Source organism: Aethalodelphis obliquidens, unplaced genomic scaffold (genome assembly GCF_003676395.1).
Source record: "Aethalodelphis obliquidens isolate GAN/ISIS:26980383/991018 unplaced genomic scaffold, ASM367639v1 scaffold12, whole genome shotgun sequence".
NCBI lineage: Eukaryota > Metazoa > Chordata > Mammalia > Artiodactyla > Delphinidae > Aethalodelphis > Aethalodelphis obliquidens.
The window spans coordinates 30,696,163-30,710,252 of NW_020837956.1; the positions used below are offsets into that span (position 1 = coordinate 30,696,163).

Sequence of the window (14,090 nt, forward strand, 5' to 3'; positions counted from 1 at the left end):
GGCAAACAACCAACAGAGAGGGAACCCAGCCCCACCCATCAGCAGAAAACAGGATTAAAGTTTTAGTGAGCTCTGCCCACCAGAGCAACACCCAGTTCTACCCACCACCAGTCCCTCCCATCAGGAAACCTGCACAAGCCTCTTAGATAGCCTCATCCACCAAAGGTCAGACAGCAGAAGCAAGAAGAACTACAGTTCTGCAGCCTGTGGAAGGAAAACCACATTCACAGAAAGATAGACAAAATGAAAAGGCAGAGGACTTTGTACCAGATGAAGGAAAAAGATAAAACCCCAGAAAAATAACTAAATGAAGTGGGGATAGGCAACCTTCCAGAAAAAGAATTCAGAATAATGATAGTGAAGATGATCCAGGACCTTGGAAAAGAATGGAGGCAAAGATTGAGAAGATGCAAGAAATGTTTAACAAAGACCTAGAAGAATTAAAGAACAAACAAACAGTGATGAACAGTACAATAACTGAAATAAAAAATACACTACAAGGAATCAATAGCAGAATAACTGAGGCAGAAGAACGGATAAGTGACCTGGAAGACAGAATGGTGGAATTCACTGCTGTGGAACAGAATAAAGAAAAAAGAACAAAAAGAAATGAAGACAGCCTAAGAGACCCCTGGGACACCATTAAATGTAACAACATTCGCATTACAGTGGTCCCAGGGGAGAAGAGAGAGAGAGAGAGAGAGAAAGGACCAGAGAAAATATTTGAAGTGATTATAGTGAAAAACTTCCCTAACATGGGAAAGGAAATAGTCACCCAAGTCCAGGAAACACAGAGAGTCCCAGACAGGGTAAACCCAAGGAGAAACACGCTGAGACACATAGTAATCAAACTGACAAAAATTAAATAAAAATAAAAATTATTGACAGCAACAAGGGAAAATGACAAATATCATACTAGAGAACACCCATAAGGTTAACAGCTGATTTCTCAGCAGAAGCTCTACAAGCCACAAGGGAGTAGCATGATATATTTAAAGTGATGAAAGGGAAAACGTACAATCAATATTACTCTACCCAGCAAGTATCTCATTCAGAGTTGATGGAGAAATCAAAAGCTTTACACACAAGCAAAAGCTAAGAGAATTCAGCACCATAAACCAGCTCTACAACAAATGCTAAAGGAACTTCTCTAAGTGAGAAACACAAGAGAAGAAAAGGACCTACAAAAACAAACCCATAAAAATTAAGAAAATGGTAATAGGAGCATACATATCGATAATTACCTTAAACGTGAATGGATTAAATGCTCCAACCAAAAGACACAGGCTCACTGAATGGATACAAAAACAAGACCCATATATATACTGTCTACAACAGACCCATTTCAGACCTAGGGACGCATACAAGGGACAAGGGAGGACACTACATAATGATAAAGGGATCAATCCAAAAAGAAGATATAACAATTATAAATATATATACACCCAACATAGGAGCACCTCAATACATAAGGCAACTGCTAACAGCTATAAAAGAGGAAGTCGAAAATAACACAATAATAGTGAGGGACTTTAACACCTCACTTACAACAATGGACAGATCATCCAAACAGAAAATTAATAAGGAAACACAAGCTTTAAATGACACAGTAGACCAGATAGATTTAATTGATATTTATAGGACATTCCATCCAAAAACAGCAGATTACACTTTCTTCTCAAGTGCGCATGGAACATTCTCCAGGATAGATCACATCTTGTGTCACAAATCAAGACTTAGTAAATTTAAGAAGATTGAAATCATATCAAGCATCTTTTCTGACCACAATGCTATTAGATTAGAAATCAATTACAGGGGAAAAAATGTAAAAAACACAAATACATGGAGGTTATTTTATACGTTACTAAATAACCAAGAGCGCACTGAAGAAATCAAAGAGGAAATTAAAAAATACCTAGAGACAAATGACAATGAACACAAGACAATCCAAAACCTATGGAATGCAGCAAAAGCAGTTCTAAGAGGGAAGTTTATAGCACTACAAGCCTACCTGAAGAAACAAGAAAAATCTCAAATAAACAATCTAACCTTACACCTAAAGGAACTAGAGAAAGAAGAACAAACAAAACCCAAAGTTAGTAGAAGGAAAGAAATCATAAAGATCAGAGCAGAAATAAATGAAATAGAAACAAAGAAAACAATAGCAAAGATCAATAAAACTAAAAGCTGGTTCTTTGAGAAGATACACAAAATTGATAAACCATTAACCAGACTCATCAAGAAAAAGAGGGAGACGACTCCAATCAATAAAAGTAGAAATGAAAAAGGAGAAGTTACAACAGACACCACAGAAATACAAAGCATCCTAAGAGACTACTACAAGCAACTCTATGCCAATAAAATGGACAACCTGGAAGAAATGGACAAATTCTTAGAAAGGTATAACCTTCCAAGACTGAACCAGGAAGAAATAGAAAATATGAACAGACCAATCACAAGTAATGAACTTGAAACTGTGATTAAAAATCTTCCAACAAACAAAAGTCCAGGACCAGATGACTTCACAGGTGAATTCTATCAAACATTTAGGGAAGAGCTAACACCCATCCTTCTCAAACTCTTCCAAAAAATTGCAGAGGAAGGAACACTCCCAAACCCATTCTATGAGGCCACCATCACTCTGATACCAAAACCAGACAAAGATACTACAAAAAAAGAAAATTAAAGACCAATATCACTGATGAATATAGATGCAAAAATCCTCAACAAAATACTAGCAAACAGAATCCAGCAACACGTTAAAAGGATCATACACCATGATCAAGTGGGATTTATCCCAGGGATGCAAGGCTTCTTCGATATACTCAAATTAATCAATGTGATACAACATATTAACAAATTGAAGAATAAAAACCATTTGATCATCTCAATAGATTCAGAAAAAGCTTTTTACAAAATTCAACACCCATTTATGATAAAAACTCTCCAGGAAGTGGGCATAGAGGGAACCCACCTCAACATAATAAAGGCCATATAAGACATACCCACAGCAGACATCATTCTCAGTGGTGAAAAACTGAAAGCATTTCCTCTAAGATCAGGAACAAGACAAGGATGTCCATCTCACCACTATATTCAACATAGTTTTGGAAGTCCTAGCCACAGCAATCAGAGAAGAAAAAGAAATAAAAGTAATACACAGTGGAAAATAAAAAGTAAAACTGTCACTGTTTGCAGATGACATGATACTATACATAGAGAATCCTAAAAATGCCACCAGAAAACTACTAGAGCTAATCAATGGATTTGGTAAAGTTGCAGGATACAAAATTAATGCACAGAAATCTTGTATTCCTATACACTAACAACGAAAGATCAGAAACAGAAATTAAGGGAACAATCCCATTCACCACTGCAACAAAAAGAATCAAATACCTAGGAATAAACCTACCTAAGGAGGTAAAAGACCTGTACTCAGTAAACTATAAGACACTGATGAAAGAAATCAAAGATGACACAAGCAGATGGAGAGATATACCATGTTCTTGGATTGGAAGAATCAATATTGTGAAAATGACTATACTATCCAAAGCAATCTACAGATTCAGTGCAATCCCTATCAAATTAACAGTGGCATTTTTTACAGAACTAGAACAAAAAATCTTAAAATTTGTATGGAGACACAAAAGACCCCGAATAGCCAAAGCAATCTCGAGGAAAAGAAATGGAGCTGGAAGAATCAGACTCCCTTACTTCAGACTATACTACAAAGCTACAGTCATCAAGACAATATGGTACTGGTACAAAAACAGAAATATAGATCAATGGAACAGGATAGAAATCCCAGAGATAAACTCATGCACCTATGGTCAACTAATCTATGACAAAGGAGGCAAGGATATACAATGGAGAAAAGACAGTCTCTTCAATAAGTGGTGCTGGGAAAACTGGACAGCTACATGTAAAAGAATGAAATTAGAACACTCCCTAACACCATACACAAAAATAAACTCAAAATGATTTAGAGACCTAAATGTAAGACCGGACGCTCTAAAACTCTTAGAGGAAAACATAGGACGAACACTCTTCGACATAAATCACAGCAAGATATTTTTTTATCCACCTCTTAGAGTAATGGAAATAAAAATAAACAAATGGGACCTAATGAAACTTAAAAGCTTTTGCACAGCAAAGGAAACTACAAACAAGACGAAAAGGCAACCCTCAGAATGGGAGATAATATTTGCAAATGAATCAACGGGCAAAGGATTAATCTCCAAAATACATAAACAGCTCATGCAGCTCAATATTAAAAAAGAAAAAAAACAATCAAAAAATGAGAAGACCTAAATAGACATTTCTCCAAAGAAGACATACAGATGGCCAAGACGCACATGAAAAGCTGCTCAACATCACTAAATATTAGAGAAATGCAAAGCAAAACTATGATGGGGTATCACCTCACACCAGTTAGAATAGGCATCATCAGAAGATCTACAAACAACAAATGCTGGAGAGGGTGTGGAGAAAAGGGAACCCTCTTGCACGCTTGGTGGGAATGTAAATTGATACAGCCACTATGGAGAACAGTATGGAGGTTCCTTGAAAAACTAAAAATAGAATTACTGTATTACCCAGCAATCCCACTACTGGGCATATACCCAGAGAAAACCATAATTCAAAAAGACACATGCCCTCCATTGTTCATTGCAGCACTATTTACACCAGCCAGGTCATGGAAGCAACCTAAATGTGCATTGACAGACGAATGGATAAAGAAGATGTGGTACATATATACAATGGAATATTACTCAGCCATAAAAAGGAATGAAATTGGGTCATTTGTAGAGACTTGGATTGATCTAGAGACTGTCATACAGAGTGAAGTAAGTCAGAAAGAGAAAAACAAATATCGTATATTAATGCATATATGTGGAACCTAGAAAAATGGTACAGATGAACCGGTTTGCAGGGCAGAAATAAGAGACACAGATGTAGAGAACAAAGGTATGGACACCAAGTGGGGGGAGGGGGGGGGGGGGGGGTGGGGGTGTTGTGTGATGAACTGAGAGATTGAGATTGACATGTATACACTGATATGTATAAAATGTATGACTAATAAGAACCTGCTGTATAAAAAATAAATAAAATTCAAAAAAAAAATCAGTTTGTCATAAAACATCATTTCTTATGTTTTTAAGACTCTTAATAGTTTAATTCTTTGAATCTTGAAAGTTGTTTTTTAAATTATTTTATTTTTCTCATGGAATTATTTCATTTGAATGTTTAAATAAAAATACTTGAATAGGTATTTTTGGTAATACCTATTACCAAAATTTTTGGTAATTTAGGTAATATTTTGAAATTATATACAACAGAAATGCTTTGGCATATTTTTAAAATGTATTTTCCCCTCTGTTTTTTTAGAATAATTCTGTAGCTCGTGCAGTAATGCAGTCCCAAAACCCACCCAAGAATTGTAGAGAAGCTTTTACTGCTGATGGTGATCAAGTTTTTGCAGGGCGTTATTATTCATCTGAATATACAAGACCTAAGTTTCTCAGCAGAGATGTGGATTCTGAAATAAGGTTAGTGTCCAGTGTAGCTTTACTGTATTATTCCCACTAGTTCTTTGGGGTTCATTTCTTTTCATATTACTCTATTAGTAGTTATGTCAGTGAAGAATTGTGAGTGATCTGTTGGTCTTAAAAGATCATTTAGCTGGATGTAGAATTCTAGATTGATGGTTATTTTCCATCATGACTTTGATGACAGTATTCTGGGCTTGATGAGCTGGTCTGCACATTGATTATTACCTGTCTGCAAGGAGGTAAGGAGCTTAACTCAGAATGTAAATCAGCTACATCACTATACCATTGTTTAGTTTTGCTGATTTTTCTCAGCGAGAGTACAAGTGTGCTGGGTATACATTCTGGCTCAAGGTCCTTGCTGTGTCTCTGCCTGGTACTTTGAGTCACACTGTTCTAGAAGAAAAATCAGTCGGCACCGTTAGATCAAATGCTTAGGGAGATAGAGCTGCTAGAGGAGATGCAGTGAAAAGCCAAACAAAAAACTAAAGGTACTTAATAAGATTCAAACGTGTGCAAAAAGAATTTTTGGTATGTAAAAAGCATGATTTTCCCAACTGAACTATCAGTTGATGAATTGGTAAGGTGGAGCTGAATTAGTGACCTAGAAGACCTCAAGCAGAAGAACATAGAACTTAGGTAAAAGCACTATCTAAGAAAACTGAGTAAAGGTGAAAGTATTCTAAATGGCTTTTATATATAGGGGGAAATGAGGGTTTTTTTTTAAATACCTGATTTTCAAATTATATTAGTTATTTTTGTATGATTATGAGAGCAGCATAAAGCAAAATAACCATAGTGGATATTGGGAAGTTTAGTAAAATTTCTTTTTTAGCAACAGAAAACTGTTGAGTGACCTGCAACTTGTTATTACAGCACTCAACACACATTTTAAATTGACACTGAATCTTTGTGATAGGATAGATGAAAATTCATCAATGTGTGAACGTACCTGTATAAAAGTGACCTGTAAAGTGATAAATTTTTGTCCGCTGTGCCATGACATTTAAATCAGGCCCTTCTAATTCTTAACTGGGTAAGACTAAATTATATAGTACTCAAGCAAACATGAATGTAAATGTATAAACAATATCATGGTAATGTTACTGTGTGTAATTCATGCTTTTTCTTTCAACAAAAAATGCCTTGTGCATTTGTGTTCCACATCTTTAAAAAAAGTATGACATTCTTGGAAAAGGTAGTAAGTGTATCAGCAGCAAATCAGGATCCCTGATTCTAGCATTTTAGTAGTAATGGTTTAACACTTACTTATGAAGTTAATAATTGGCTTCAGTTTTAGCTAAAATATTTGCATCAATGTGTAGTGGACAGAGCTTTTGTTTTAAAAGCCAGGTGAACATTGGTTTTTTAAAAATTGTTTCTCACCTTGATAAACTTTATTGATTGAAAATGTACTAAGTTATCATGATACTTAAATGATATTTGTGTCATTTATTTTGACCTGAACCAGTATGATAGTTGTCTGATATTTGGAAATTTAAAATAATTCACTGGTGTTTTTTAAATACAGAAAATATAAATTGGAAAACAAAAGTAGCTTATAATTCCATCTCTCCACAGTCCCTGCTGACATTTTAAAAATGATTAAAAGTAATATAGGCATATGGTGAGAAAATTCAAACAGTACAGAAATGAATGCAATGAAAAGTGAAGTCCTTTGCCCCCCACTTAGGTATAATGTTTTCAAGGTTCATCCATTTGTGCTCTGTATAAGTACACATATGGTTTCTGTGTCTTGCTTTTTGTCTCAATATTATATCTTGGAGATTGTTCCATATCAGGACACTTAGAGCTGCCCCTTGGTTTGGCTGTTCCATAATCTACCTGACCAGTTCCTGTTGATGGACATACGTGTTATCTGCAGTTTTCTCCTACTATCGCAGTGCTGCAGTGAGAACGCACATGTGTATCTTGGCATACTTCTGAAAGTATGTGCATAGATTAAATTCTAAATGGTGAAAATGCTGAGTCAAAGAATATGTGAATTTAAAAATTTTTAAATTCATTGTTTTATTAACATACAATTTATGACCTGATTTTAAATATTTAATAACATTAAACAATTACTAATATTTTAACACTTAATAATACTAAATGAGCCTTAATATTTATTAAAATAAATATTTAAATTTTATTTTATTATTATATAAGTTGATCATTTAATAGCAATTGCCAAATGACTACAGAGCAATTGATTCCCTAACCCCCTCCCACACTATGAGTATATGAAGTAGGCTTTTCTATACCCTCATCAACTCAGCACTGGCAGGTTCCTGTTGATGAAAGATGGCTCTGAAACAGTTTTTGCCTCTGGCTCCATTTTTACCAGATATACCACACTTATTCTCCTCTTTGTCTTTTTCTCATTTGTTTTTCATTCGTTCAGCTAACATCATTGTTTTTGTTTTTAATTTTGAGAATTCCACAAGGTAGCACGGTTCTAATAGTTCATCAAATTTAAGATGCTCTGTTATTTTATATACCAGTAAAAAAGAAAAGTATTGATAGTTGAACCATGGACTGGAAGGTGATTTCAGAATTCAGAGATGTTAAAATGTGGAAAAGTGTGCATCTTAGTGAAATCTGGCATACTCTTTGTCAGAGAAGAGTCGTTCTTAATTGCACAGGTGGTTCTCTTCCACCAGGCACAGAGTTTTAGAAGACAGAGTCAGTGAAACAGGAAAAGATCACTTCTGAAAGACAGTTGCCTCTGCTGGCATAGAGACCCCTTATGGCTTTGGCATCTGCCGACCTTTCCCTCCACCTCTTTTCATTGTCCTCCTCTCCTTCCCTTTCACTCCCCACACATTCATAGCATTTATTCACCACAGAAAATGTTGAGCTGACCTTCAGTTTTACTGACCTTCAGTCTTATTTGTTTTTCATCTCTTTGTGCCTTCGTGTATTTCTTTCCATCTTCTCTAGGTGGTCCATCTGGTGAAAACTTCAGAGAACACAAGTCAGTTGTCACTTCTCCCAGACTTACTCTTAGGTTCCCGTCGTATTGTGGACATATAGTGCAGTGTCCTGTTCACATTTCAATGTTATGGTTTATTTCCTGATGTTTTGCCTTTTTGTTTGATTCCTTTATGCCTTAATTTTTTTTCTACCTCTGCCTATCACTGTGCACAATGCCTACCACAGATAAATCATAAATACTTACTAATGAAGTAAGTAAAATTTAATTCCAGTTTAGAAGATGTTTTTTTGAAATCTCTGTATTTTCATGTTTTGAATTACTTCGTAGGAATAGAGAACTGGTTTAACTGCATAGGTTTTGCAAAAAAGCTATTAAAAATAGGGCTTTCTTTGTAAAGATCTAAATATTTGTAATATTCAGAAGTAAATTTGAAGTATTTTTTTACCCTCTCTTCTCTATTAAGTGACTTGGAGAATGAGGTTGAAAATAAGAAAGCCCAGATATCAAATCTTCAGCAACATTTGTCTGCCCTTGAAAAGGATATTAAACACAATGAAGAACTTCTTAGAAGGCGCCAACTGCATTATAAAGAGTTAAAGGTAAAAAAACATCATTTGTTTTCTCAACTTAATCATTTCCAAGTTATTTTTAAGGTCTTAACATTCATTTAGTTAGACGAATAGTTCTCAACTATTTTGGCCTCAAGCCCCTTTACAATCTTAAAAGAGCTTTTGCTTGTTTGGGTTTTATCTATCAGTATTCATGTTATTAAAAATTAAAGCAAAATTTAAGAATGTTTATTAATTCATTTAAAAATAATAAGTACATTATGTGTTAACATAAATAACATTTTTATAAAAAATAACTATTTTCCAAAACCAAAAAGATTTAGTAAAAAGATTGACGTTTTTTATATTTTTTAAAATCTCTAACATCTGGTTTAATAAAATTCACCTGAACTGTCATATCAGCTTCTGTAATCAGTCTGTTGCAATATTACACATCATAATTATAAACCTCCTGTACACCTGTAAGAAATCCATAGTAAAATTGGTCTTAAAAAAAAAAGTAATGCCGGGCTTCCCTGGTGGCACAGGGGTTAAGAATCTGCCTGCCAATGCAGGGGACACGGGTTTGAGCCCTGGTCCGGGAAGATCCCACGTGCCAGAGAGCAGGTAAGCCTGTGCGCCACAACTACTGAGCCTGCGCTCTAGAGCCCGCGAACCCCAGCTACTGACCCCGCGTGCCACAACTACTGAAGCCCGCGCACCTAGAGCCTGTGCTCTGCAACAGGAGAAGCCACCACAATGAGAAGCCTGAGCGCAGCAACAAAGACCCAACACAGCCAAAAATAAATAAAATAAAATAAATTAAAAAAAAAAAAAAAGGCTTTTAAATAAATAAATAAATAATGCCTTAGTGTTTTTATGAAAATAGTGTTGACTTCATGGACCCTCTGAAAGAGTCTCAGAGACACCCAGGAGATAGTGGGATTGGACTTTAAGAACCACTGGAGTAATCTTTCCATAACTTGAGACTGGATGTTTCAGGAAAGTACTTTCTCTGTGGACTCAACACTGTCATCATTTTAAATGCTAAGGTGGAGTACTTATATCTGCTTTGCATGAGAGTGGATTAGCAATAATGGTGATCAAGGCAGACTCTATACATACTTTTCTTTGGTTCATTTAATACTAATGTGTCTCTTTCATTAACTATGGAATCCTTCTGTAACATAAAGCAGAGTAGAACTTTGTTGATTAATACATCCTTGCCCAGGGTTTTTGTTTTTATTTTTCATTTGTTTCTATTTACTAAAATCTAAATACTGTTTTTCAAAAGATGAAAATAAGAAGAAGTATTTCTGAAATTCGGGAACTTGAGAATATAGAAGAACACCAGTCTGTAGATATTGCAACCTTGGTAAGATTCTTTTCCTCAATTTCAATGTAATGTTAAAGGAGAAATCTGTCATTTAAGTTAAGAGTATCTACTCTCAGCTTTATAAAAAAATCCTTTTTTGAGGCTACTTTTTATTATTGCTTTATCCATTTACAAAGAAGGTAGAAACTACCTGGTGTATGGCCTTCAAGTTCCTTAATATTTTGTATATGTAACTTGCATGCATTGTAATTGGTTTTGTCTTCTTCTGTTGATACAGGAAATAAAACTTTATCAGAGTTTATTATGTAAATAGTGCCCTTTCAAACCAAACTACCTAGCAGTTTTTTTCAGAATTAATCAGTATCAATATTAGTGATATCTTTTAGTCAGTTGAAGTTGGCCTCTTGGCATTATTTTCTTTTTTCCAAGTTAATGGTTTTAATTCACCGCATATTTGTTACTCTATTTTAATTTCTCTTAGACATCTTTTTATGACATTCAGCTCAGCTCTCTGGGTTACCATAAGTAGTGAATTAGATAGATTGCAGAGTCTTGTTAAAATGAATCAGTTTTTACCAATTGTCTACTCTCTACCAGGCATCATGTTAAATGCTGAGGGACACAACAGTGAACAAAACAGTTCAAGTCCCTGCACCAATGGAGCTTTACTCTAATAAGAATTTGTCTTCATTTTTTATTAGTAATCTGGTTTTCCACTTAGTGTTTTTCTGCTTTCATTACTTTTACTGATAGACTAAATTTCTTAAAGGTATGGACTGTGTCTTGTTTATTTTTGTTTACTCAGCATCTAACACATTGTCTGGCATAAGATATATATTTATATACATTATATTTTGAAAGAAAAAGTGAGTAGATAGAATAAAAGTTACCCCTTTTGATTATGACCTCAAGCACAATGTAGTTTGTCTTCTAAATGTAATCCTTTTCTATTTTTGAACCTATTTCTTCTACCTCCTAATTTACCATTAAGAGTATGAAAATATCATAATTTGTTCTTTGTATTTGTCTTTAATCTGATTTACTTGTAGCCTATAGTTTCTCCTCTTCTAGAATTGTTTGTACTGTTTTTCTATTTGATTACTTAAAAGTGTTTTAACTAATTCTGTATGCTCTGTAAATGTTGCCAGGAAGATGAAGCTCAAGAAAATAAAATCAAAATGAAAATGGTTGAGAAAAACATGGAACAACAAAAAGAGAATATGGAACATTTTAAAAGTCTGAAAATAGAAGCGGAAAACAAGTATGATGCAATTAAACAGAAAATTAATCAGCTATCAGAGCTAGCAGATCCACTTAAGGTATGTATTATTGTTACTCTACTATATATATTTTTTATGTTTCAGTTTTATATACACTGTATACCGGCTAGATATTACCTCAACAGAATTTATGGCTAAATGTAAATGTAACTGTATAAAACCGGGCTGTAAACCAGCTTTTCGTCATTAGATCAATTAGAATTAAACACTCTGCTCATGCCTTTAAGGAGAATAAATTGCCAAATTTCTGATCCCCCAGAAGATTACAGCTTTTGTTACCTTTTTATTTTGTGAGATTTTTTCTTCTTTTAGAACTAGAGGCAGGACATCTTATCTGTCCAGCTTATCTGTTCTCTTGTCCCACTTTTCTGCAATAGTTGAAGAATTAGTTGATATAAAAGCCAGCTTGAAATAAAATGCTACCCAATTCCCATTTATTAACATATCTGCATTATATTCCACCTAGAATTCAATCGGCCTTTTTTTTTTTTCTAAAGCACATACTTTTTGGAACCAAATTAGGGAAATAAAGCTATTTAACAATTAAATTCTGTAAATTTCACCACGTTTAATAGCTTTGTTGTCAAGTAGCTTATTATCACTCCCATTTTTATGAATAACTCAATTATTCTCGAAACCTCAAATTTTATTTATAAGACATTGAGAAGAATTAATAGTATGTTTTAAGAGGAGAAAGGTTTATTGACAATATAACCCCCTTTTTTTGCAGGAAAATTACCCCTTTGAATCAAAATGTATTTAGATATTTTAAAAATTTTAAAGAATTTGCATGCATATGAACTTTACTGTAATTGTCTCCATTGTCAATTTTAGAAAACATAATTTATTAAAGGAAGTCAGAGGAGGACCCGAGCAGAAACAACTTTCCTCTGTTTGTGGTGGCCTCTCTATAGCTGCTTTCCACAGAGCTGTGATTCCTGCCTGCTGTTGTAATGCAAGGTGGTTTACTTTTTTTCTATTTGAGATAAGAATAAAAAATGGGAAAATAGACTGATAAATAACTGATTAAGAAGAATATAAAATTTTAATAATAAAGTTTTGAGGAAGGAAAAAAGTAGGATACTATTGAAAAAAACAAAGTCGTTACTACAGGAAATTGGAATTAAAAACACAAAAAGTCCAAGATAAAAAAGAAGACAAAATTAGTTTTTAAAAGGAAATAGAATAAGAAGAAATAAAATAAGTATGAAAATTGTCAGGAATAGGAGAGAGAGAATTCAAAACTCAGAAATTAGAGCAGTGAAGTTAAAACAAAGATGAGATAAAAGAAAATTTTAAATGGGTGGAGGATTGAGCAGGGAAACTTAAAATCAAAATGATAAAGTATGCTAAAACAATATAGGAAAAGAAATAATTAGCATCCGAATTGTCCCAGATAGCTTAAAATTAAAAACAAAAAATGAAGGATAAGCTGTGTTCTGTTCTTTTAGGGACGTGTAGGCTAACGCAACTCCTGGAATTGGGAGTGCGTAGATAAGTTCAAGAGCGGAAAATATGGGCAGAAGGCAGTAAGAATTCTTGGTCTTAAGTTCTTTGCCTTGGTTGCAAATAAGTGAAAGCTAGATGAGTCCTTCAGTAAACCTGCATGCAGTCAGCCAGTAGCCAAGAGGGTTTTCCTTTGCAATATCACATCCCAGTAGCCATCCCAATAGGTAACAACAGGACCAAGAATATTTGGCTAACAAAAGAATTTAATTCCTCAGAAACTGTCTTTGTGATATATTAGCAGCTTCTAAATATAATCTCTTTGCTATCAGGATGTTTGTTCATTTTGTGTCAGAGGAGTGGTGAGGAGTGGAATACTCTGTTCAAATATGTAGTCATTGAAATCTTCTCATAAGATTTCAGTATTTTTCTCCCTTTGAACAGTTTATTTTGATTTACACTGCAAACTTAATGCTTTAGTCACAAATTAAATTTTTTGTACAGGGAGCATGACCTACATCAAAAAAGATGGTCTGCATTTTGGAGTAGGAGGGCCTCTCAGTTTCTGATAGAGACAATAAGTGTTTATTTGAATTGAGGCTGACCATGCTTTTGAAAATTCCAAGATCTAATGATCTATAGCTTTTTAAAACCTCATAATTGATGTAGAGTTATATGAAGCAAGTGGCTATAATACATACTGTAGGAATTTATCCAATGTTGTCGGGTAACTAAAATTGGTTATTTAGGCATCAAAGAGAATAAAATTTTTCAATGATTCTGTCCCTTCTAGCATCTCAGCCTATCTTTTTAAAGGCTGAACTTTTTAGGGCTACATCAGGATTAATTTTAGATCTAATCCAACCTAGTCCTCACCCCAAAACCAGGATGAATGTCACTAGCTGGTTTTTAATATCTCTAAGTCTCTGTTTCACCATCAACAACATGAAAGTAAAAGAAATACTCTCTTGGTTCCTTTTTAGTTTTAAA

The 14,090-nt window shown here is 34.3% G+C and overlaps 1 protein-coding gene across 4 annotated transcripts in view; it reads left to right on the forward strand.

Moving 5' to 3' along the window:
- Positions 1-14,090, forward strand: part of SMC6 (structural maintenance of chromosomes 6) — a 77,017-nt gene that overhangs the window by 39,535 nt on the left and 23,392 nt on the right. For all 4 annotated transcript variants that reach the window (XR_003434174.1, XM_027113780.1, XM_027113781.1 and 1 more), the window contains exons 17-20: positions 5,389-5,549; positions 8,954-9,089; positions 10,333-10,413; positions 11,523-11,693. Coding sequence is in view for 3 of the 4 variants with exons in the window: in XM_027113780.1 (XP_026969581.1) it covers positions 5,389-5,549; positions 8,954-9,089; positions 10,333-10,413; positions 11,523-11,693 (549 nt within the window). In the remaining variant the exon portion in view is untranslated. The remainder of the gene's footprint in view (positions 1-5,388; positions 5,550-8,953; positions 9,090-10,332; positions 10,414-11,522; positions 11,694-14,090) is intronic.